At 45.5% G+C, this 23,842-nt stretch overlaps 1 protein-coding gene across 1 annotated transcript in view; it reads right to left on the bottom strand.

The window, feature by feature from the left end:
- Positions 1-454: 454 nt before the first annotated feature.
- FKBP1A (FKBP prolyl isomerase 1A) overlaps positions 455-23,842 on the bottom strand; it is a 24,028-nt gene continuing 640 nt past the window's right edge. Inside the window, exons 3-5 of the mRNA XM_082856583.1 lie at positions 7,133-7,245; positions 3,424-3,588; positions 455-1,491 (exon numbers count right to left, since the gene is read on the bottom strand). Of these exons, the coding sequence (XP_082712709.1) occupies positions 3,460-3,588; positions 7,133-7,245 (242 nt within the window). The 3' untranslated portion in view covers positions 455-1,491; positions 3,424-3,459. The remainder of the gene's footprint in view (positions 1,492-3,423; positions 3,589-7,132; positions 7,246-23,842) is intronic.

The raw sequence follows: 23,842 nt of genomic DNA, 5'->3' as shown, positions 1-23,842 counted from the left end.
CAATTTGCTGGTAACACATCCCCAAATGGGTGGTGGCTCGGTTCTGCTGCTGGTTGCATCCCCGACTTCTTGGCAACCACAGAGAACCCAGCATAGAACTCTACCCAGACCACACATTTAATGAACATCTGATGATGGGCAAGGGGGTGGGGCTCCCTGACGACCCCAGCCTGACCTCCACAAAGTTCCCTCCATGGGTGAAGATGCAGATCTACTGCCCCCCATCCCATCTCCCAAGAGGGCAACGGGGAAGGACGTTCCTGCTGCAGTTCTTCTGCTAAGACACAGCCTCCAGCACTGCACCCCCACTGCCACGCCCCAACCCCATCCCCTTGCACCAAAGGCCAGGGGGAGGCACCTGAAAGTAACCACCATCACACAGAGCTGAGAAAAGCCAGCATAAAGCACTTTTATTGCAATAATAAAACTTGAAACTCACATGTAGTGCAGGGGAGGGGGTGGGGTGGGGGTGGGCGAGAAGGCAGCAATTTCTCTCACCACATCACTACACAGGACAGCAGAGGGTGAGAGGGAGGAAGGAGAAGCCAGGAAACTCTGAGATCAGCAGGGGGAGCTGAGCATCAAAAAACAGGAGATGCTGAAGCTGTGATGACCAGCATCATTTTCTTAAGACAACACTCAGGGATTTGTCATGATGGCTGGGCTTTCATGGGTGTTAAGTGTCTACAAACAGCACCTTCAATTTAACTTTCGATTAAAGTTCTTAAAATTTAGGAAGTGGGGCCTGGATAGCTATGAGATTACAAAAGTCCTAAATATCCATTAGAAAAACCACAGGATGGAAAAAAAAAAAAAAAAAAAAAAAGCCAGGCCATGAAGAAGGCTTCAGAGGTCCCTGCTGGCCCGGTGACACACACCTGTAGTGTCCAACATCTCAGTGAAAATGATCTGCTTTCAAAAGGCAGAGGGTTAAGGGGAGGGTGGGGGTGGGGCAGTGGAGGCAAAGGCTCTCCCCTTCCCACTTTAGTTTTGGGTAGGGCTTTTAATTCAACCCGAGGACATCTCTCAACTTGGAGAATAATTCGGCCCTCAAAAGCGCCTCAAATCTGCTATGGCTTTGCAGCGCAGCAGCAAGAATGTTTAATATATAATAGATAAAACTTTCATCCAAAAAAAAATAAAATAAAATAAAGATTCTTGCACTCCCCCCAACACCAATTCCTATTCTAAAGTTAACCCATTATTTGTGCTGTTAATACTTGACTAGTACTTAACTGGAAACCTAGATCCAAAGGACTGAAACTCAATCTTCACCCCAAAACGAAAACAAACTAAAATGGGTAACTTGAGGTTTATGGCATATAGTTCAGGTCAACACACATACGAGGAGAAAGGGGAAGAGCAAAGCCGGTGACAGAACACATTCAGTCAGGGAAGATGTTTATACAAAGAGTGTAGTGGAACATCAGGAAAAGCTCCGTACGGACTCGCTGTGCGCATCTGGAGGCGCCAGATCCTTCCATGGCACATCTGTTGGGGACAGAAAGTTGGTGAGTTCCAGCAACTCAGTGCTTTTTGGATGCAGTAGGGACAGCCACAGGCTGCTGCCACACCAAGTCCCCTCCCTAACAGCTGTGAGGTCTGACTTGGCCCTCGCCCCTTCTGCTCCAGCTGGGGAGGGCCCACTGGGCTCGGGCTGGATTCCCAGGTGAGCAGCCCCTTTCTGCTCACCTTGGTTGTGTTTTTTTAAACCTAAGGTCACATTTCTGTTGCTGAGGATAGCAGGAGAGGCAAAGTCCACCAATGCAGCTGACAATACAGTTTCCCATTATCAATGAGTCTCCAACCTGGCTGCATATAGGAATCACCTGGGGGCTTTAAAAAACCTGAACACTTGGACCCCACTCCCAGTGGTGGCAGTTAACTGGTCTGGGGGGTAGCCTGGGCATCCAGAGAGTCTTTAAAGCTTCCCAGGGCCTTTAATGTGCACAGCCCGAAGCTGGTTTTCCTCATGTTGAACAGACCGAGAAAATGTCTGCAGTCTTCATTCACTCACTCGAACCTGTAACTTTCTGGGTTTGCCCTTGGGCTTTCCCTCAAGACCCTTTCGAGAAGCTCTGAGCTGTGCTTTGGCAGTGTGTGGGGAGGCTTAGGCCAGGGTGACTCATAGCCATTCAGCCCTCTCTCCCCTCTTTCTCCCCTTCCTCTGTCCTTCCAGATTTCCAGAAAGCCTGTTCCCAAATCAGGGTAACTCCAAGGCTTCCTCAAGTACATTATGTTCAAAGGACTCAGCTTTCCAGGGTGAGGACTAGGTGTAGACCTCTGGGCAGAGAGAGGCTCTATAAAGTGTCAGAATTCCCTCCCGGCAGGAATGACAAGTGGAGCAGCCAGAGTCCTCAAACCTGACCAGGCCTGGATGACCCAGGTGTTTAGGGATCAAACCACTGGGAGGAAATAGCTAATAATAAAAAAGGCTCCTCTATTTTAAAAAGTCCATAGTAGGACAAAGGTACTCCATAACAGGCTGGCTGCCACTTGCTACCATTTTCAAACAAAAGCATTCTCACCCAGCCCCTGGCTGTGACCCTCTGGTTCCAGGGGCGGGAGGGGAGCAAATGCAGAGAGGTCTGGGGCCATGTGGAAAGAAGATGACAGACATTCATGTGTTTTATGATTCTAATACCCACATGAAAAGTTAGGCGCCATTAGGATATTGAGTTTGGTTGCCTAGAAATGAGGGTAGAGGAAGGAAAAAAAGGTCCAGGAAGGAGATGCAGAAAAGGGTTCTGTCCTAATTTGCCACTGTCTGGATGTGACCTTGAGTAAGACCTCTCTCTCTCTGGGCCTCAGTCTCCTCACCTGTTGCATAGAAAGGCTGACTTAGGTCCCTAAGAGCCTCTCCTAGACTGAGAGCATCCTTTACACTTCATAAGCATCCTTAGGCCTCACCTTTCAACCCACTGATAACAAGCTGGCCTGCTGTCTGTCCTCGTGTGTCCTGGGCTTGCTCCCCGAGGCAGGTGGCCCAGGTGGTAACGCCTCTCTCATATCCTCTAACAGGCAGTAACCACAGACTGTATGGATGAGGGAGCTGCAGAAACTAGGCAGGGCAAACAAAGTCAGTCATCCCAATCTTACCTCTAAAGAACTAAAATGCTGGCACTAAAAATTTGGCCTATATTTCCAGTTCCCAACTCAGTTTTAGTTTATAGGCTACATATAAAAATACTTAATTTAAACAGCTACCATCAGCTCCCCATCCCCACGAGTTCTTTCAAGAGCACATGCCATTCCTTTCCAAGGTGTACACTTAAAACTGAAAGGACAGCCAATAGAGGAAGAATGTAAAGGGAAAAAAACCCATGGCATTTTTGGTTCTCTCCGATGCTCATCAAACACTGTGCCTGACTTGGGAGGAGCAAAGGGAGTTAAAGGAAGGTCCTTCAGCACTAAGATCCTTACCCAAGAATGGGGAGATCAGGGAGGAGGCCATTCCTGTCATTCCAGTTTTAGAAGCTCCACATCAAAGACGAGAGTGGCATTTGGTGGGATGATGCCTGGGTGCCCAGTGGCGCCATAGGCATAGTCTGGGGAGATAGTCAGCTTGGCTCTCTGACCCACGCTCATCTGTGAAAAGAGCAAGGAAGAATGAATGAGCTGAGGCACCCCCCAAATATCTCCTTAAGAAGCAGAGCTGTGGTTACCTGCCAGGACGGTGTGACTAGGACATTCCAGTGACTGCAGGGCTGCCTGGGCAGCGGGCACGCCCTCTATGGGATGTGGAGGTAGGCGATCAGGCTGGATGAGCCCTATATCTGGCTCCAAGGTAGCCGACAGCAGATAAAAATCCCTCTCGCCTCCCAGAACCATCAGGCTCTCATGCTTTCTGTCCAGGTCCCACCAATCTGACTCTGGGCAGCCATCACTCTAGAAGTGTCACCACCTAATCCTTCAGTGGCCTGTCACTAGAGGCATCTATACTCTTCAAAAAGGAGTGCTTTGATCAAAACTTTGCTTTAAAAGAAAACACACAGAAAGTAATATTTGAGGCAGTATACTTTTCTGTACTTTCTAGATTTATACTTGTACTCAGAAATACAGAAAAACTAAAAAGGACAGTATGATTTTCTGGGGTACAAACTACACTGTACAAAGCAGCATGCTACCAACTGTGTGGAAAAGAGGAAAGTATATATTTATACCTGCCTGTATAAACAGAAAACATCTTTGGAAGGACACAAATAATACCATCATTTCTCTATGGGGAGAACAGAGGGTGGAGGGAAATTTTTCACTTATTAAAATGTATTTGTAGTTTTTCATTTTCTAATCAAATACACAAGCTTAAGTACTTATTTTCTGAACAGTGAACAGGTTCTCTGCTCTATTCCCACCCTTTACCTATCTTTTTTAAGTCTCCATGTGTGCGTTCCTGGCTCTCTGACCCAGAACAAGAGATGGTGACTGAAGAGAAAGCTTCAGGCTTACTTCCTACAGCTCCCTTCAGAAACTGGGACATGTTGGACCAAGGTAGTAAGGATAGTTGAAAGCATATGGCTTAATCTAATAAAATTCAAAACAATCATATCCTTTTACCCAGCAATTCCACTTCCAGAATCTGCTAGCAACCCAAATGCCCACTGCAAGGGGAGTGGTTTCACAGCACATGTGCACCACGGGTTAGCCAACAGAAAGAATACAGTGGCCTTAATTATACTAACATGGAAAGACGTCCAAGACACATCGTTAGATGAAAAAAGCAAGCTGCCAAAATAGTACATGTGGCAGGATTGCAGACCTGTAAACACAGAAAACCAGAACACAACATCAAGAGAATAGGAAAAGGGGCACAAGACAACCCCCCTTCTTCCTGTGCTTTTAACTTAGTTGCTAAATAAATATTCTACAGAGGCATTTAAAAGAAGATGCTCTATGTAGGTCTCAGACCACCCAGACTTCTCACAAGTAACAGAGCTGTGACTGACCCAAAGAACCCTGGGTGCAGGGGGAGACTGGGCATCTCCCCAACACCCCACCATGCCTCACCAAGCCTGGGATGTGAAATAGACTGGTAACACTATCTTGGTGGCAGCTATGGCTCCTGGAACACACAACACAATGATTGTTCCAGTGCTGGAACAGCCACAGAAGATGAGTTGTGGGGTGGACAATGGTTGGCACGGGAGATGGGGGATGGGCTACAGACGCAAGAGCCTGCCAGACTTCTGGGGTGGGAACAGGACGGGACAGAAAGGTATAGTTGAAGAGGTTTCCAAAGGGAAGTAAGCCACAAAGATCCTCTCCTTTTTGTACTGCCAACCCTCAGTCATGCTGGAACAAAAATCTAGACACCTGGGAATGGGATAGCTTAAAGTTTCTGAAAGTTAAGCAGTTTATTTGGAGATAAATCAGTGATATTTTATAGAGGAAGTAGAGCAAAGTGTATTCTGGAAAAGAGAAAGACAAATCCTTCTCTCCACACTGGTTAAATCTCCAATTCTCTTTGGTGAGAGGAAATAGACTAATTTATCCATCGTGGCAGGGCCTATTATAAAGCTCGCTGGGTCTTATGCCACCGTAAACATCCCTCTACCTGGTTAGTGCCAAGAAGAAAATTCCTGGGCTTAGTGGAAGGATAAAATCCAACTGAAATTTGGCAACCCTGGGTCCCCTACTATCTACTGGGAATTTTGAAGAGTTGGCAGAACAAAAGCTGTTTACACAAATTGGGAGGTGAGAGGTGAAGAAACACACTTAAGACAAGCAAAATGACTTTCTCCATGAGTCTGACCTCTCAGAAGTGGTCCGACACAACATGATCAATAATAAGACAAACACAAATTAAAATGATACCGAGATAACATTTTTCACTCATTATATTGTCCTGAAGCCAAAAGTTTTTAACAACACACTGTGCTGGAGGGCCTGGGAGGAGCAGGCACCTTCATAGCCCGCTGGTGGCAACTCAGTGTAATCCCCACAGATGGCAACCTGGCAGTAGGTCAAAATCCAGTGCGCACAGCCACTGAACCACTCACTCCACTTTTAAGAATCTGCCTATGGCAACACTTGCACAAATGTAAAGTAAAGTCCATTCAAGATTAGTCACTGCAGTATTGTTTACAATATCGAAATACTGGAAATGACCCAAATGGCCATCAATAGGGTACTTGTCAAATAAATTACAGCACACCCAAGGGAATCCAGGGAATACAGGCATACCTCATTTTATTGTGCTTCACAGATACTGTGTTTTTTACAGATTGAAGGTTTGTGGCAACCCTCTGTTGAGTAAATCTACTGGTGCCATTTTTTCCATAGCATTTGCTCACTTCATGTCTGCCACATTTTGGTAATTCACTCAGTATTTCCAACCTTTTCATTATTATTATTTGGATGGCGATCTGTGATCTTTGATGTTACTACTGCAAAAAGATTATGACTTGTTGAAGGCTCAGATGATGGTTAGCATTTTTGTGCAATAAAGTATTTTTAAATTAAGGTATGTACAGTTGACCCTTGAACAACACGGGTTTGAACTATGTGGGTCCACTTACACGTGAATTTTTTTCAATACTAAATACTACGTGATCCGTGGTTGGTTGAATCCCTGGATGAGGAACTGCAGACACAGAGGGCCGACTGTAAAGTTATACGTAGATTTTCAACTGTTCAGGGGGCGGGGGAGGGATGCCCCTACCCCCACATTGTTCAAAGGTAAACTGTCCATTGTTTTTTTAGACACGATGCTATTGCACACTTAACAGACTATAGTACAGTGTAAACATAATTTTAATATGCCCTCGGAAACCAAAAACTTCACGTGACTTGTTTTATTGCAAGATTTGCTTTATTGTGGTGGTCTGGAACCGAACCTGCAATATCTCTGAGGTCTGCCTACACTGTGTAGCTCTATGAGGAGGAGAGCTTCCTCCTCTTTTATATCCTGGTATATAAAATATCAGATATGGATTAAGTGAAAAAGCAAAGCACAGAACAATGTGTGTGTGTGTCTAAAAGAAAAAAGGGGGGGCACTTAAAGAAATTCTACAAGAAACATTAATAAAAGGAGTTATTTAGGTGACAGAGCTAGGAGTGAAATTTTTCCCACCTATAAACGTAATTCAAGAAGTAGACACTAGGAAACACAAAGAAACAACGGAGAGCATACCTGGGCAACCCCTTCTTCCCAGCCTCGGATCACCTCCTGCTTACCCAGCACAAACTTAAAGGGCTTGTTTCTGTCCCGGGAGGAATCGAATTTCTTTCCATCTTCAAGCATCCCTGTGGAAAAGGGCAGTTGTAACATGAGCAACGAGGAGTAATGACATGAGGCAAGTCAGAGTCAGCAGCAGAGTGCCAGTCCCACGGGCCAGCACTGGAGGGCCTGGCAGGGTGTCCTAGGAGGATTTCCTGTGTCCTCAGTGGGCCTCTGAGGAGCTGGGGTAGTCCTTCTACTCCAGGCTTGTGAACGCTCTTCCCCAGCTCCAAGCAGTAAGTTGATACAGAGGCAGGCAGTAGTCTACCTTGTTCTGGAGAATGGGGAAGCGGACACACTCCTAGCAGGAATTCCCAGCACCCTGTGGGTTTCCTCCCAGACAGAGTAACTGTGGGCCCTTTAGGCACCCAGAACAGCTCAAAGTCACTCCATGTGCAAGAAACCATGTTCCTTCCTCAATTCATTCGTCATCTTTTACAGAGATGTGGGTAGTGTCAGAACTTAACTGAACTGTAGGATACCAGTTGGTGTCGGAGAATCAGAGAAGTGGCATTGGAAGACACCAAAAACCTTTCACCAGTGAACTGCTAACGACTCTGAACTGTGGGCAGTGTTTCTACTACGAGTCAGAGACTGGGCTAGGCACTCTCCACATATGAACTTATTCAATCCTTCCCACAGCACTGTCCCCATTTCACAGAACTGAGGCAGAGAGAAGTGAACTTGTAAAGCTAGGCTATAAATCCAAAAACCATGTTCATTCTACTATTCCAGCTTCCCAGAGGCGAGACAACCCATAATGGCAACCTCGACTAAAAGGGGGCATTCCAGAGATGGAGATGCCAGAGGGTGAGTGCCACGACAAAAGACGAATAGACACCTGCAACTCCTTGCTCAAAAAAGACCATCACATTGGTTTCTCCGGAAGCCAGTATCAGCCAATTGTGATAGCTGTCACTGAGGTCCTGAAAACTCACACCAGGATCCTAGACTGGAAGGGGCCAGCCAGTTGCTGACATGTAACTAACACAAAGCTGATTTCATTGGAGGCGGAGATTGGGCAGCCACCATGGTTCTAAATTAAGCAACACTCAGAAGACCCAGCAAAACACAGAAGTCTGTTGTGTTTGTATGTTTTCAGAGGTGGAGGGAAATCCCAGCCTAAAAAACAATGTCAACACTGGTAGGTGGAATGGGGAAGCAGAGACCAATTGACAGCTTTATCACAGCCACCAGACTTTCTGTATTTTGACAAAATAGGAAACGGGGTGGGGGAGGCGGGAAGGAACTGCTGTCCTAACAGAATAGGAGGGAGAGACAGATGTCCTGGGCGCAGAGTGGGTGCTGACACTGCCTGAAGCCTGGAGCTGAGGACTGAGAGGGAGACAGGAGGATGGAGATCTACCCACGCCAAGTCAGTGCAGAGCCAGGAACTGGCACCCCAGAACTAACAAGCTGGGGTGTACATGTAGCTCCTCCTTTACCAGAACACAATCACTACCTGATAAAAGGAATGATAAACGGCAGGACTTTAATAGTTTTTTATAAATGAGAAACTGGGAGAAGACTAGGTCTCCACTTTCCATAATACTACGGACGTTCCCTTCAACCCATTTCAGGTTCTTCATACACTGACCCCACCCCAACTGAACTCAGCCATTAAGGGTGAGAGGAGACTGAAGACCAGAACTAGTCTCTTCCTGGTATGCTCTTTAGAGCAGACCCTGAGTAGAGCCCCAGGGCTTCCTGAGCAACCACGGTAGACAGGTAACTACTAGGTGAGGAAGCCACGTGGGAAAGAGCCGAGGATGGGAGGGTGGTCCCTGGCCTCTAAGTCCTGACTATCTGCAAAGGCTGACTGGACAAAACTCAAAGAGAAAACCTGCCCAGAGGGGCACCTGAAACACAGGCTGTAGCACATTCCAGACCTTTGGAAAACCCAGACGCAGCACCCCCACCCCCCATTCTAACAACATCAAATTTCCAGGAGCAGCAACAGCCTGGCCCAGGAGACGAACTGGAATCAATCCAAGCCTTCCTCCTATGCCAGAGTTGGTGTGAGGTGGCTGTATGGGCCAGTATGGGCACTTGGACCAACTGTGAAATCTACTGGAATCCTGCAGGAAAGCCCTGCCTCATTGGTTAAAAAAAGAAACACATCCAGGAGGAAAGCTCCTGCCCTCCCTTCCTGTTGCATGCTGTCATGTAAGGATGTGATGTCTGGAGCCATGGCAGCCACCTTGTAACCACAAAGTCAGCCAGGAACCCCAGAATGGTAGTCCCATTGCTCTGAACCAGCCCCAAACCACCTCCTTTAAGACCTGCATTCTGAGGTGATTAAAAATCTGCTTTGCCTTAAGTCAGATTTCTAGTTACTTGCAACTGAAAGTAACCTAATTGGAATGAGGTAAATATTTTATTTGACATTTACTTAGTACATCCCACTGCAGCGCTGCCATGAGAGAAGTAACAAAGAAATGGACCTCAACAACCCACATCAGTAAGAGCTATCACTGTGACAACAGACCAGTGTGTTATGTCAGGAACCAGTACACACATAAATGTGTATAAATGAAGCAAAATTTACATGTAAGTTACTATGTGGCATGCACTTCTCATTTTTAAAAAGATTGCTGATTTTGACTCCCTAGATTTATTTCATGATACATTAATGGGTTGCAACTCACAGTTTAAAAAAATACAGTATACCTACAAAAGAATTATACTATTTCCTACCAAATTTGAACATGTGCCCAATCAGAGCAAGATCATATTTTGACTGCAATAAAAACCACTGGGTACTGAGACAGACTCCCTACACTTTCCTTTTATTCCTGATCAAACACATTGCCAAGCAACTTCTAGATGTTACATGCATCCATCCTGCTTTGCCTGAAGGTGAGATGTTTCAACTGTCTGACTGGTACCAGGCTGGGTGCACAGGTGAGACTCAGCCTCTACCTGCTGCTGAGCCAAACTGGAGAAGTGGATGCTCTTCAGTGCAGAGACTGTGGGTCTGGGAAAATGTCCCCCTTAAGCTTTTCTGGGACACTGAGGGGCAAAAAGAAAACATTAAAGCCAAGATACAGGATTTCTAAGTAAAGGGGCTTTAAGCAGGAGCTTTGCCAAGGATCCTTATTCTCCTACCCTATTTCAGATGAGCTGTTGTCCCTGGGAAGAGGACATAAGCCTCTCTCCAGAACTTGAGAGCATGGTCATCCTCTGTCAATCTCACCTACTTCCTCGGAGAAGAAATCTTCACAGGGACGGTTAGGTGGTGGTGTTGGTAATGGGTTCCTTACATGTGAGGAGGGAATTTCCTATAATCTAAGTCCAAAGGGTAAACGATATCCAAAGATCTGAGCAGGGTGTCACACAACTGGCAAAGGCTAAAGGGCCCAGGAGGTGCTAGAAAAAAGGCTTCTCCAATGCGGAGGAAGAGACCACCTTCTATATGGCTATAATTTGCAGGGTGAGGAAGGAGGTGATGCAAGAGAGGAAGCAATGTCCATTAAGAAGCAGGAATGAATGTGCATACAATGCTTTCTGGAGTGGGAATTAGGTTTGTCGGTACTGAATGCAGAACATAAGAGAAGCTGTAACATCAAAACCAGTAGTTTCGGCCAAGATGGAGGAAAAGGGATCAGATTTACCCTCCTAACTAAACAACCAAAAATTAAAACAAAAACAAAAAGACAACAAACTAACAAAAGAAAATAAGCGAAATGAAATGAAAAGAAGAGAGAGAAACAACCCCGACAATAGTTAAACACTTAAGACACTGGACACTGCAATGAAAAACTGTGATCCCTGAGAGATGGGAAACTAACAAGGCGAGCCCTATGACTGCCCCAGCTTATATCCTTGGGAGTTTCCAGGGAGAAGAAAGTGGGACGGAGCTCAAGTCCACAGGACAAGTACCAGGGAGGAGAGAGCTGTAGAGGAAGACCCCCAGAGGTATACAGAGGGTCCCCCTTGGGTATTCGGTACAGTAAGTACTAATCAATGCATGTGTTTGAGGAAGCTTCTCAAGGCCTGGAAGAGCATCCAAAAGGTTTAGAAGAAACAGTGCTCAGAGCTTACACAAGGGTGGGATCAGTGTCTGTTCCCATCAGCCAGACTGAAGAAAGTAATGGTTCATGAGGCACTGGGTAGGAAACCCAGGAAGATATTGCCTCATCAGTGAGGAATAATCAGCCCCAAACTGAGCACTGCTCGGGAGCCCCCTAACAAATCGTAAAAGCAAGACCCCAGGGACTTCCCTGACAGGCCAGTGATTAAGACTCCGTGCTTCCACTGAAGGGGGCATGAGTTTGATCCCTGATGGGGAACTAAGATCCCGCATGCCGCGTGGTGCAGCCAAAAAATGAAGGAAGAAAGGAAGAATTAAAAAAAAAAGCAAGACCCCAAAGGATCAAACTATTTCCAAGTAACTTAAGTGTTTCCCAGTACAAAGCTCAAGAATATTTTTAGGAATAAAAATATGCAGCTCCCCAAATCATAAAATTCACAACGTCTAGCATCCAAAGATTACCAAGCATGCAAAGAGGCAGGAAAACACAACCCACAATGCAACTAATCAATCAATTGAAAACAACTCAGAACTGATACAGAGGTTAGAATTAGCAGAGAAGGACAATAAGATTTAAGTCAAACTTCCAGGGATGAAAACTACAATGCCTGAGATGAAAACTACAGTGGGCTTTTAGAACAACTGGATATCCGTAGGCAAAAAGTAAAAACCTGGATCAACCTTCACATCATAATCAAATATCAACTAAAAATCAACTCTAAATGAACACTATAAAACTACTAGATGAAAACATAGGGAAATAATCTTTGTGACTGTGGGTTAGGCAAAGATTTCTTAGATATGAGGTTAAAAAGCACAATCCATAAAGGATAAAATGAACTTCATCAAAAATGAAAACTTCTTCACTTTAGAAAATACTTTTACGAGAATGAAAAGTCAAGCCACAGACTGGGAGAAAATCTTTATGAAGCATGTATCTCATAAAGGACTTGTGTCCAGAATATATAAAGAGCCCTCAAAACTCAACAAGAAAACAACTTAATTAAAAAAGGGCAAAAGATTTGAATAGATTTCACTGAAAAAGATAAAAAAATGGCAAGTAAGCACATGAAGATGTTCAACCTCATCATTATAAAAACGCAAGTTAAAACCACTAGGAGGTATGACTACTACCGATTAGAATGAGTACAACTAAGAAGACTTATCATATCATGTATGTACTGGTGAGGATGTGGAGGAACTGGAATTCTCACACATGGCTGGTGGCAACTATAAACAGAACAACCACTTTGGAAAACAGTTTGGCCGTTTAAGTTAAACATACACCTCCCATCTGACCCAGCCATCCTACTCCTGGATATTTAGAGAAATGACACTTATGGCTATACAAAAAGACTTATATACACAAACATTCACAGCAGACTTACCTGTAACAGACAATAATTGGAACAACCCAAACATCTGCCAACTGATGAACAGATAACCAAATATATCCATACAACAGAAAATTATTTGGCATTAAAAACGAATGAATTATTGACACATGGAACAACATAATCTCAACATAATTATGCTGAGTGCAAGAAGCCAGACAAAACAGTACATACTATATAATTCCATTTATATAAAACTTCAGAAAAATGCAAACTGACCTATGCTGACAGAAAAGCATATCAGGGGTTGTTGGCGATGGGAAGAAGGGGGAGGTTTCAAAGAGGAACAAAGAAACATACCAAAACTTACGAAGCTGTACACGCTAAGTAGCAGCAGTTTACTGCATGTCAATTATGCCTCTGTAAAACTGTTATTTTAAAAAAACGGGGAGAAAGGGAAAAAGGTGAGATTTACTAAAATCCTACATATGTTTACCTCCTACACCCAACCTGGCAGTGGACGGCAGGTGCTTCCTCTGTCTGGGAAGGAGCAGGTAAAGCAGGCAGCAAGTCAAGCCTCAGCAGTTGTTCCCATTTTAACTCTGGACATCTCTGTGCCAGGACCTGGAGCCCTTGAACAGTGAAACCACCTGCCAAGTTAGCACTGTAATTTCCTAGAGAAAGCACGCTCTGCTGAGAGAAGGCAACTGAGGTTACAGTTCAGACGTGACAGCCACTCTTAGCAAAAACCTGGATCACCAGCATGACCTTCTATCTGCAGAACTGACTGATTCCACTTCTGATTCCACACAAATCTATACCTCACGACCCAGAAATTGCCTAGGATAGCCAAGTATTCTCGATTTCAAGAATTCTCGTCTCTCCTGATTGAACGCAGCTCAAGGTCACAGACCGGGACTCAGAGTTCTATGTTCCTGTGGCACTCAGCTCAACCCCTGGTACTCACAACACTGGCACTCACGAGCACTTTTCGATTTGCTTCACTTGCATGATTTTTAAGAACTAGCAGGACAAGCGTGAGGCTTCCATTTCTGGACCTCTTCCCTATATGGTGAGAAGAATCTGAGGGGTAGTCCCAGAATGGCAGTTTTTACTTTTGGCACTTTTAAATTACTAGTCAGTAAGAAAAATGTGAAAATTTGGGGGGTCTCCAGTTAAATGCACAAGGCCATGAAAAGAGTGAAAGCTATGGCTGCCTGAGGGACTGTTAAAGCAGCCTCTGGCTGGAAGACAGTTGACATCACCTTCGCCTGGGTCTCCTCCCAAACTGTTTTAGCTGTTCTTTGGGGGAAGAACTAGACTCAAATCCCTGGAGAGGGAGCAGGAGGGCTTTAAAAAAACAGAGAGAGCTGCGCCATGAGCGTGGGGAAGTCTCCAGGTCCTCTCCCCCCAGCACTCCTCCCACGGCTCGGCTCTTTCTGCTGCTCATCTGTTAGGGAGGGTTCTTTCTTGCTCCAAATGAACCAGCAGAGGCAGACTTGGCCAGCAGCTGCTGTGCAAAGGTCCCTCGGACTGTGTCTCTGATGCTCAGCCCATGTCATAGAAGCAGTGGTTAAGACCCAAAGCCAGGGAATTCCCTGCCTGTCCAGTGGTTAGGACTCCAGGCTCTCATTGCTCTCTATTCATGTCCAATGTTTGCTTATTAATCTTATTTTTTCTGTTTTCCAGAAAACACAGAGGCAGGAGCTGTCAGGTATAATGGTTAAAGGCATGAATCCTGGAGGCTGGCTCCAGATTACTACAGTAAGTCCCTGCTGGTCTCCCTGTTTCTGCCCTTGCTCTCCTACAGTTTAAATTTGACATGGCAGCCAGAGTGACATTCTTTTAAAATACAGGTCAGACCCTATTACCCTTGTGTTCAAAACCCTCCCCTAGTTCATTTCACTCAGAATAGAAGCTGAAGTCCTTATGTCTCTCATTGCCAAGGGCCCGGGTTGGATCCCTGGTCAGGGAACTAATATCCCACATGCTGAGCAGCCAAAAAGCAGAAAAAAATTTAAAAATAAAAAATAAATAAATAAATAATAAAATAAACAAAAAAATGTTAAAAAAGACAAGACCCAAGGAGCACCCCTAGCTTATCATCTCACTTACAATCCAACAGAAAAGGAGCCACCTCTAGGGCACCCTGCTTTGTGGAAGGAACAGTCCGCAAACACCCTCTACCGGGTAAAGGAAGATGACTTAAGAAGGCACTGAAGCTATGGCCTCACCACTTGTTGTAGTTAAAGCTCATGACTCACAATGTGGTTTTCAGTAGCTGATGAATTTCTGCAGGTGGTTTTCACAGGCAGCATTCTACAGGGCCCCAAATATGGCAAGTTTTAAAACTAAAAAACAAAAAACCCAAACCTAAACCAAACAATGACAACAACAACAAAACAGAATATCCCAAACCCCAAACTTCCAAAACTATATTAAAATTCTTGCCACTTTACAGTTGGGAGACAGAGAAAGGACTTCTACTTTTAACTCAATTCCAGGTAGTTTCTTGAGTACAAAAATGTGCAATGGTTGAATGGTGGTGGGGGAACCAAACTGAAAATCACCAATTTTTCTGAAGATTTGCCTTTGAAGCTACTTGGAACATCCCCAAATGGATGTACTGACCTAGGCACAGATGGGCACACTGACCTAGGCTGAGCTGCCTCCCTTCCTCCTTACTATATACAGAAGCTCTCTCAACTACCGTTTACTGAGCTGCCTGGCCAGAGACTCTTATAGAAACCACAGCCTGCACAGCCTCGGGCTGTGAAAGCTCCTTCGTGCCCCAGTCTCTAGCTCATCCTCACTCCATCTTTCCCATGTGAGTTTTATGCTTTCCAAGGGTCAATCAGCTATGTTTATTCCCAAATCCATTTATGTCAGTTATACTTACTGAAAATAGATAATATAACTAAATAGTGTGCAAATAAATGAAATATGAGTGTGAACAGAAAAAGTACAGTCCTAGCTGATATTTTGGAAATACTCAATAAGGCAATTCACTAAAAAATATTGCTAGTGAATAACTGTGTGTGGATGAGACTAAATGTATGTTCAGAGAAAGAAGTCTTAAAAACGTGGAAAGGTTTGGCACTTAGATGACCTCACAACAGTCCTTGCTTTACTTTAAAGAAGCCAAAATTAGTTTTTGCAAGAACCTTGATAGGAAACTCCACCAGAAGACCCACCCTAAAAGAAAGACACGGCCCTTTAGTAAATGATTTATGTTTGGATTTAAATAAAATGTTTAGAGGAACCAAGTCACTTTTATGATTAACATATCAACTATCCCCTTGTCCCAATCATGATGGGTGAGATTCTACACAATGAGGCATTAATTCAAAGCTTATGTCTTTGTTCCACTTCCAGGCCTCTGCAGTTGAACTCAGGGTAGCCTTCCTGAACTGGAATTCTGAGAACCCTATGCATGTGCTATGATCACAAGTCAAATTCCGACCCAAAGAGAGAACCAGCTTCTGCTTCCCCATCACACAAAGTGCAACAACATTTCTTATCTGTTTTCTGAAAATGCTTCTAACCTTTGGTTAAATTCCTTTAGGTTCTATGACCAAAAGTGTATTTTCAAAGGAGGGCCCATGCACAGAATTGCAGGATGCAAACCAGAATGCAAGCTCTGGTGGGCATGCCTTTCCATTTTCTATTTTATCACAATATAAGAAGACTGCCACATTATATCTCATAGGGGTAGGGAAGAGATGCACAAAAGGAAACACTACTTAACAGTGGCTATCTGGAAATGGTAGAAACATGCATGATCTTGAATTTTTTCTTTTTTCTGTTTTCCAGAAAACACAGAGGCAGGAGCTGTCAGGTATAATGGTTAAAGGCATGAATCCTGGAGGCTGGCTCCAGATTATTACAGTAAGTCCCTGCTGGTCTCCCTGTTTCTGCCCTTGCTCTCCTACAGTTTAAATTTGACATGGCAGCCAGAGTGGCATTCTTTTAAAATACAGGTCAGACCCTATTACCCTTGTGTTCAAAACCCTCCCCTAGTTCTTCATTTCACTCAGAATAGAAGCTGAAGTCCTTAAAATGGCCTACAAGGCCCTGTAAGAGCTGCCACCCCACAGCACCACCTCTCTGACTTCATCTCTGATTCCTCTCACACTTCTCCACTCGAGAACACTGTTTTCTTATGTTCTGTATACACACACCAGGAATACTCCCACCATAGGGCCTCTGAGCTTGCTGTTTCCTCTGCCTAAAATGCTCTTACCCAGTCACACGGATTACTCCCTTACCTCCTTCAGGTCTTTGTTCAAATGTCACCTTCATTGTTCTATCTAAAGTTTCAACCTTCTCCTGTTCCCTCAGCACTACTGGCTAATGTCCAATGTTTGCTTATTAATCCTATTTATCATCTGTCTTTCCCATTACAGTTTAAGATCTATGAAGGCAGGGACTCTGTCTTCTTCACGCCTATATTCCTGGTTCCCAGAACAGTTTCTTGCATATAACAGATGGTCAACAACACTTGTAGAAAAATCAAAGGCACCTTTGCCCCCACCAGGCCTTGCACACACTTGGCAAGCCCCTGAGCCACACACATCCAAGACCATGTCGCACTTCTAGCCCCAAGTGTGGGGTGCTCAAGGCACTGCCCTTATAATGTTAAGTACAAGGGAAGGCACTCCCTACAAGGTAGGCACCTCCAGGGCAAGGTTGAGGCTTCCCCCCCTGCCCAGCTCCTAATACATTTGCTGAATGACTGAGGGAAAGGTTTGGTGTGCTGACCTGTGTGTGTGGGTGAGAGAGGAAGGAGTGGTTACAACTGTATCAATCCACAGGGATTGGGCAAAGTCCAAAATGTTGTAAATATTCTCTTTCTTATTCTAACCCAAAGGCAACAGAAGTATGATACCAATCATAACAGGAATGTGGGCTTTCCACACTCCAGCTGGAGTCTAATGCCAGGTCCTAACTGACCACTCAAAATGGTCACTGAGTACCTACTCCACGCCAGGCACCAATGGGGAGAGAACCTGGAGAACACCACTTGTGTGGGTCTGGCCTCCTGCAGCCTGCAGTCTCCTGAGGAAAGGGTAGATGTAACTACACACAGCCTGACTGTGGGGAAAGCAAAGGACGGGAGCCTTGCTGGAGACAGAGGCGTGAGTGTGTGTGCATGTGTGAAGACACACGTTAGTCAAGGGTCAGGGGAGACCCACTGAGGGGGTGTCATTTAAGCTGCAAGAAGAGCCTGCCACGTGGTGGGAAGTGGGGGCAGTGTGGCTGCACCTAAGCACAGGGGCAGAGACCTTCCTGGGGGGAAAGCTTGGTGTGTTTGGGGAACTGAATGCAGGCCAGGATGGCCTGAGCTCCTGGGAAGGGAAAAGTAAAGACAATGAGAGCAGAGACAGCAGCATCCAGGAGCTGATTATTCCCCCTTTTCTCTCCCTTTCCTCCTCCTGCTCTTTATACTGCTAGAATTTATCAGGCCAAAGTTAAAGGGGCCTGAGAAAACAAATGCAAGGACTCAGTTGAGTTCCTCAGTAGGTAAAAAAAAATAGGAAAAACAGAAATATGAATCAACAAGTACTGCCATGAGCACCTAAGGGAGAACTGGATAATACATGCCTAAGTTATTTTCCATGGGAAATAGCAGGTGACAGTATTATTTTTAAAGAAAACTCCAAGGCAGACAAATGTGTTTATAGATACAATGAACTCAATCAGTACTTTATAAAAATCAGTTTTTAACCACCAAACATGTTCAAGTTAAAATTTTTATGGTATAAATTATACCCAATAAAGTTGTTAATGAAAAAAAAAAGTCTATGAGACCCACTGAAAGGAACCAGAGCTCTTTGCAGAGGTGACTGATGCCAGTATCAGAGAAGTAAAACAAGGAAATGATTAAAAATAGTGGGAGCATGTCAAAAAGGTACTGGAGCCTGCCTGAAGGGGCTCCTACTGGCCAATTTTGGGGCAATGTGAGCACCAAAAAGAATAATGAATATCTATGATTTTAAGGCTCCAAGTAAAATATGAGCTCCTAGTATACTAAAAACAAACAAATAAACAGAGGTGGGAAGCCCCTTGTCACCATGGGGGATGACTATAAAGCCAACTCCTGACCTTGGTGATTGATGATTAAAGAATTAAGTTTTACCCTGTGTAACAGTAGAATGGTAATTAATAAATGTAGAAGATATGAAGAAAAAATTTTAAATTACCACTTTGTAAATGCCAATGAAATAGTTTCTTCTGGTAAGAATCATCAATTGATGTAAAAACCAGTAGGTGAAAGGTTGATGAGGAGCAGAGCACGTGGAGGATGTCCAAGCACTTCACAGGCCGCCCACTAATTGCAAAGGGTAAAATGCACCTTCATAAAAAAGATCAAATTTAGCATTACAAATAGTGATGTTCCCCACGGTATGCTGAGTACAAAGTGCACAACGTTCTGTAAGAAGTCTTCACGTTAAAATGTTTTAACCAGAAACTATTGAGACATTTCAACTCCTCGTTTACTGGAAATCAAGGCAGTCGAAGGAGTTAGACAACAACCAAGAGAAAACAATGAGACAGACATGGGGTATTCTATAAGATAATAAGCCTTCTCTCTTTGGAAAAGGAGTGTGAGGTATAAAGACTCTTCTAGATTGTTACTATAGACATAATACCCAACTGAACCTCAACTGAATTCCGGTTTTCACTTTGAAGACAAATGGGGTAGATTCCATATGAATTTGGCTTTAGATACTACTGAATCATTTAAAATTTTCTCAGATGTGACCAGTAGCAGGATAGGGAGAATACTCTCATTCTTACAGCATGCTCAAGAACTTAGAGAAGTATCATGATGTCTGCAACTTACATGGCTCAGCAAAAAACCCGACATAGATATCTACCTACATATACCTATAAGTAGACAGAAATGGCAAATATGACAAAATGTCAACCATTGTGGAATCTAGGTAGTGAGCACATGGTATTTAATTTTTTTTTTTTTTTTTTTTGCGGTACGCGGGCCTCTCACTGCTGTGGCCTCTCCCGTTGCAGAGCACAGGCTCCAGACGCGCAGGCTCAGCGGCCATGGCTCACGGGCCCAGCTGCTCCGCGGCATGTGGGATCCTCCCGCACCGGAGCACGAACCCGTGTCCCCTGCATCAGCAGGCGGACTCCCAACCACTGCGCCACTAGCGAAGCCCTATTATTCTTTTTTGATTTTTCTCTCTGTCTGACAACTTCACAAATAAGAGTTGCACGTAGATGCAACAATACTATGAGGTCTTTGGTTCACTTAAAGTGAGTCTTCTTCTGCTCTCACCTGTGGAAGAAGAGAGCTTGGCATCCGTGTGATTCTGTTTTTTGGTAATCACAGTCCCAGAGGAAAGAAAATAATGCTTCCATAGCAAGGTCTATTTTCAAAATGTTAAAATCCAGTTATGTTAAGGAAACTTGAGGAGAAAAAGGACTGACACCTTAACTTGCTCACACAGCCAAGCTGATGTAGCCCAACCCTGCCCCTCTCATACCCACCAAGAAACAACAACAAACACTAAAAACCTCCCTTGGTCCCCAAATTGAAGAGAACAACTGCAGCTTTCTTAGCCAATATATTCTGTAGGCAATGTGTAGGCCTGTTTTGAGGTGAATCCTCACTCAGATTCATCTCTTTTTTATAATTACCTATTTCCCCATCTGTGAAATGGAAGGGTGATAAGGTCTCAGCCTATCCAACTCTGCCAATGCTAAACTGCAGGGACAATACACCACTTAGTGCCTAAGACGCAGGGACCTTTAATGAGATTATGTGCAATAACAGCGTCACTGTTGCTGCTGCCCATCCCAGAATGCACCTGCCCCCAGCAACTCCTCATAGCAGGCACTGTTACTCCCATTTTACAGATGGCACATGGAAGCTGAGAAAAGCAGATCAATTCACCCAAGCTAAGATCTGAACCCAGCAAAGGACTCACATCTTCTTTGGGGATCACTGTCCACCTGGTACAACCTCTGCACACTCTATACACCCAGGACACAACCGGGGCCCTGTTTCTGCACTTGCCACCAAGAGTCCACATAGTAGCCAGAATGCAGTGTGTCCTGTTAAAGCCCAAATCAGCTCATGACCCTCTAATGGTTCATCTCAGAGAGAAAGCCAGTGTTTTGATAATAACCTACAAGGCCCCACCATCACCTCATCTGCCACTTTCTCCCTCACACAATCCACTCCAGCCATGCTGGCCTCCTCACTGTCCCTCTCATACACCAAGCATGCTCCAGTCTCAGGGCCTCTGCAGTAGCTCCTCCCTCTGCCTGGAACACTCTTCCCTAGACAGCCACACTGCTCACTCCCCAACTTCCTTCGGGCAAATATTAAAATGTCATTTTGTCAGAGGCCTCTTCCAACCACCCTCACTGAAAGCAGCAAATCCCCTTCCCAGGTCCTCTGCTTTAATCTCTCTCCACAGAGCTTCTCACCACCTGACGTGTCACACCTTTGTGCTGTTACTCTCATCCCCACCAGATCAGGTCTTTGTTTAGTTCACTGGCTGTGTCCCTGTGCCTGGCTGGTTTCTGTTGCTCAATCTGCTATAGGAAGGAAAAGGGTCCTGTTGTGGCCCCGCCCAAACAGTTACAGCCTGTCTGCCTGAAGCGCCACACATCGCAGAATCCATCTGAGCAGTCTCTGCTGGGGGCGAGCCTTCCTCCAGACATCAGTTCATCAGCCAAGAAACACCCAGCAGGGGAGTGGGTGGAATAAAGCGGAGGAGAGGGGAGACAGAGGCTAAAGAAAAGCAAGGGGCTGGGCTGGGGAGGGGGGCTGCAGGAAAGGGACCACACCTGCCCTGGGAGCTGCACCGTCCCTCCAAGTGGACCTCCTGAGGAGATGAAGCCAAGAGACCCTTGGTTTTTCTCAGTCAGAAGCCAGGCTATAGACAACTTAAACCCGATCCCAAGGACAAGATGTCAACTATAAAAACAGAATTCTTCAATCCGCTTGAGGCTGCTCTGACAATGGCAGGCATGTGGCCTGCTGATGTGAGTAAAAGGGACGTAAGCCTAGCTGTGTGTCAGGACAAGCTCAACTATAAAGATGATGAGGCTCCCGGAGGCAAGGAGAGAGCCATGAGGATCCACTTGATCCTCAAGGCACATATCTGGCAGATCACCATTCCACCTCCTTCCTCCCACCTCAATGCCTGCCTGTCATGCTACTAGGAGGTGCTTGGCTGGTGACAGTACAGTTTGCATTTTCCCTTCTGGCACTACGATGAGGCGGCACAGGCCTTTTTTGGGGCGGTGCCCATGCTGTGCTCTGCTAGAGGCCACAGAAGGTATCAGAGGGAGCCCAGAGAGTAGCATCCAGGATACAACTGGCAGCCACCAGTAGCATTTAAAACATCCATGTGGTCAAAGTCAGTCTGTGATGATCACATCTCTGGTGATTGAGAGAAGATTTTGGCTTCCTTACTTCCAATGCTGATTCTTAGAAGCTGCCCCCAAATCAGCTGTAGCAGACACCTGACCAGAGCGGACTGGATCTAGAGTATTCACCCGACCTGAACCTGGGTCAATGAGATTCTCCCTCCTAGGAACTGTAACCACTGGAGCCACACAGCCAAGCAATCTGAGCTAGATCTGCAAAAGAAGACAGAAACGGGGCACGGGGGTGGGAGGAGGCTGGGTGGGCAGGCAGGAACGTCCACCATCTACAACTTGGGAGAAGCAGGAAAACAGAGAGCTGTAACAGGAGACTACTGAGGCAGGCAGGTAGAGAAAAACACAGATGAAAAGTAGGAGCATCATGAGAATTTCTCCGTTCTCGAGGTCCAGTGGGCCTCTTGCCTTTGAGGACCCCCAGATTTTTATGATACTCTCCACCATGTTCCCTCGAGATGGATTCTGTTCCCAGTGCCTTAAAAGCCATAACTGCTCTAGATGAAATCTCAAAGCGCCTACCCATTCCTCTCACGCCCCCACAGGTCTCAAATGGGTTCTTTCTGGGAAGCTGGTGGCAAAGACCCACAGGAACAAAGCCGCCTGCCCAAGAACAGCCTATTCTGTGAGTGTGAGAGGCAGAGCTGGCTTCTCACCAGGGCGTCTCTGTAGGGCTTATCAAAAATGAAATAAAAAAGAAAGCTTTTGTCCTAATGCATGCCAGGGTCCTGCTGCTGTTCTGGGAACGTGTGGGTGGGTGCCGCCCTCGAGGAAAACACAGACTTGGAGAAGAGGCAATGGGAGCCCTGATGGTGCTCTGGGTCCCACGACCATCTGTTCTCTTAGGAAAAGGCTCCAGACATGCTGTGCGGGGACACTTCACCAAGAGGCACAGTGAAATGTTGTTCTGCCTACATGTGGGTGTCCAGTCCTACCATCAGCACCAGAAGATGGGTGATTCAAGGACAAGAGGCACAGACTTGGGAGTGGGACAGGTGTAGCCAATTATCCTAATGTGTCTACCTACAAACTGGGGGAAGGGGTCAGAAGTCACCTCATCATCTCTCTGAGTCCCAGTCTCTGCCCCAGTTGTCTGTGGGAACTGAATGAACTGCCCACTCACCCAGCACTGTAAAAGGCAACTGTTACCCTTCTCATCCTGCAGATCAAAAACAACCAAACTGGCAGGTTCTCCTCCAGCAGACCTCCTAGGTGCTGACTGTGGTCCACAAAGACAGCCATTTAAAACATCAAAACCACTTTCCAGCTTCGTTTGCAGGCACGAGATCTTCCCGTGAAGACAGGTTTCAGTACCTCCTCCTTTGGTAGCCTTTTTAAAAGTTCAAGTCCCTAACTCCCTCCACCCCCGGCCCCCTTTTCTACACATGGAGAAGGGCCAGAGAAATAAAAAAGCCAGAGAAATAAAAGAGCACGGGAGGAGGGAATGTTAGTTGCTTTTTTTTCCTTCCCAAAGAAAGTCATTTCCCTCAACAGGGGGCTCCCCCCATGATCTGGAAGAGAAGGGTAGAGCTAATCCCTGGCAGCGGGGTCAGAACTGCCTACAGAAGACTACCCAGGAGAGGAGGAAAAGGGAGGGAAGGAGAAGAAACAGAGGAAGGAGGAGGAGGAACAGAGGAAAGGGTGGGAAAGCGGAGAAAGGGGAAGGAGGAAAGGGAGGGAAGGTTGTTCATATGAACAGCTGGGGCTACACCAATCACCAGCACACCCCTACAGCTAAGAAGTCTCCGCCTGTTCAGCCTCCTCCCTCCCTTCCCCCACCAAGTACAACCCAGGAGGACCTTGTAAGGGCATGGAGTAAAAGATGGTTTCAAGGCATAT

This window comes from Leucopleurus acutus, assembly GCF_964270905.1.
Source record: "Leucopleurus acutus genome assembly, chromosome: 16".
Lineage (NCBI taxonomy): Eukaryota > Metazoa > Chordata > Mammalia > Artiodactyla > Delphinidae > Leucopleurus > Leucopleurus acutus.
The sequence above is the reverse complement of the archived record's forward strand: the minus strand, read 5'-3'. Positions and strand labels throughout refer to the sequence as shown.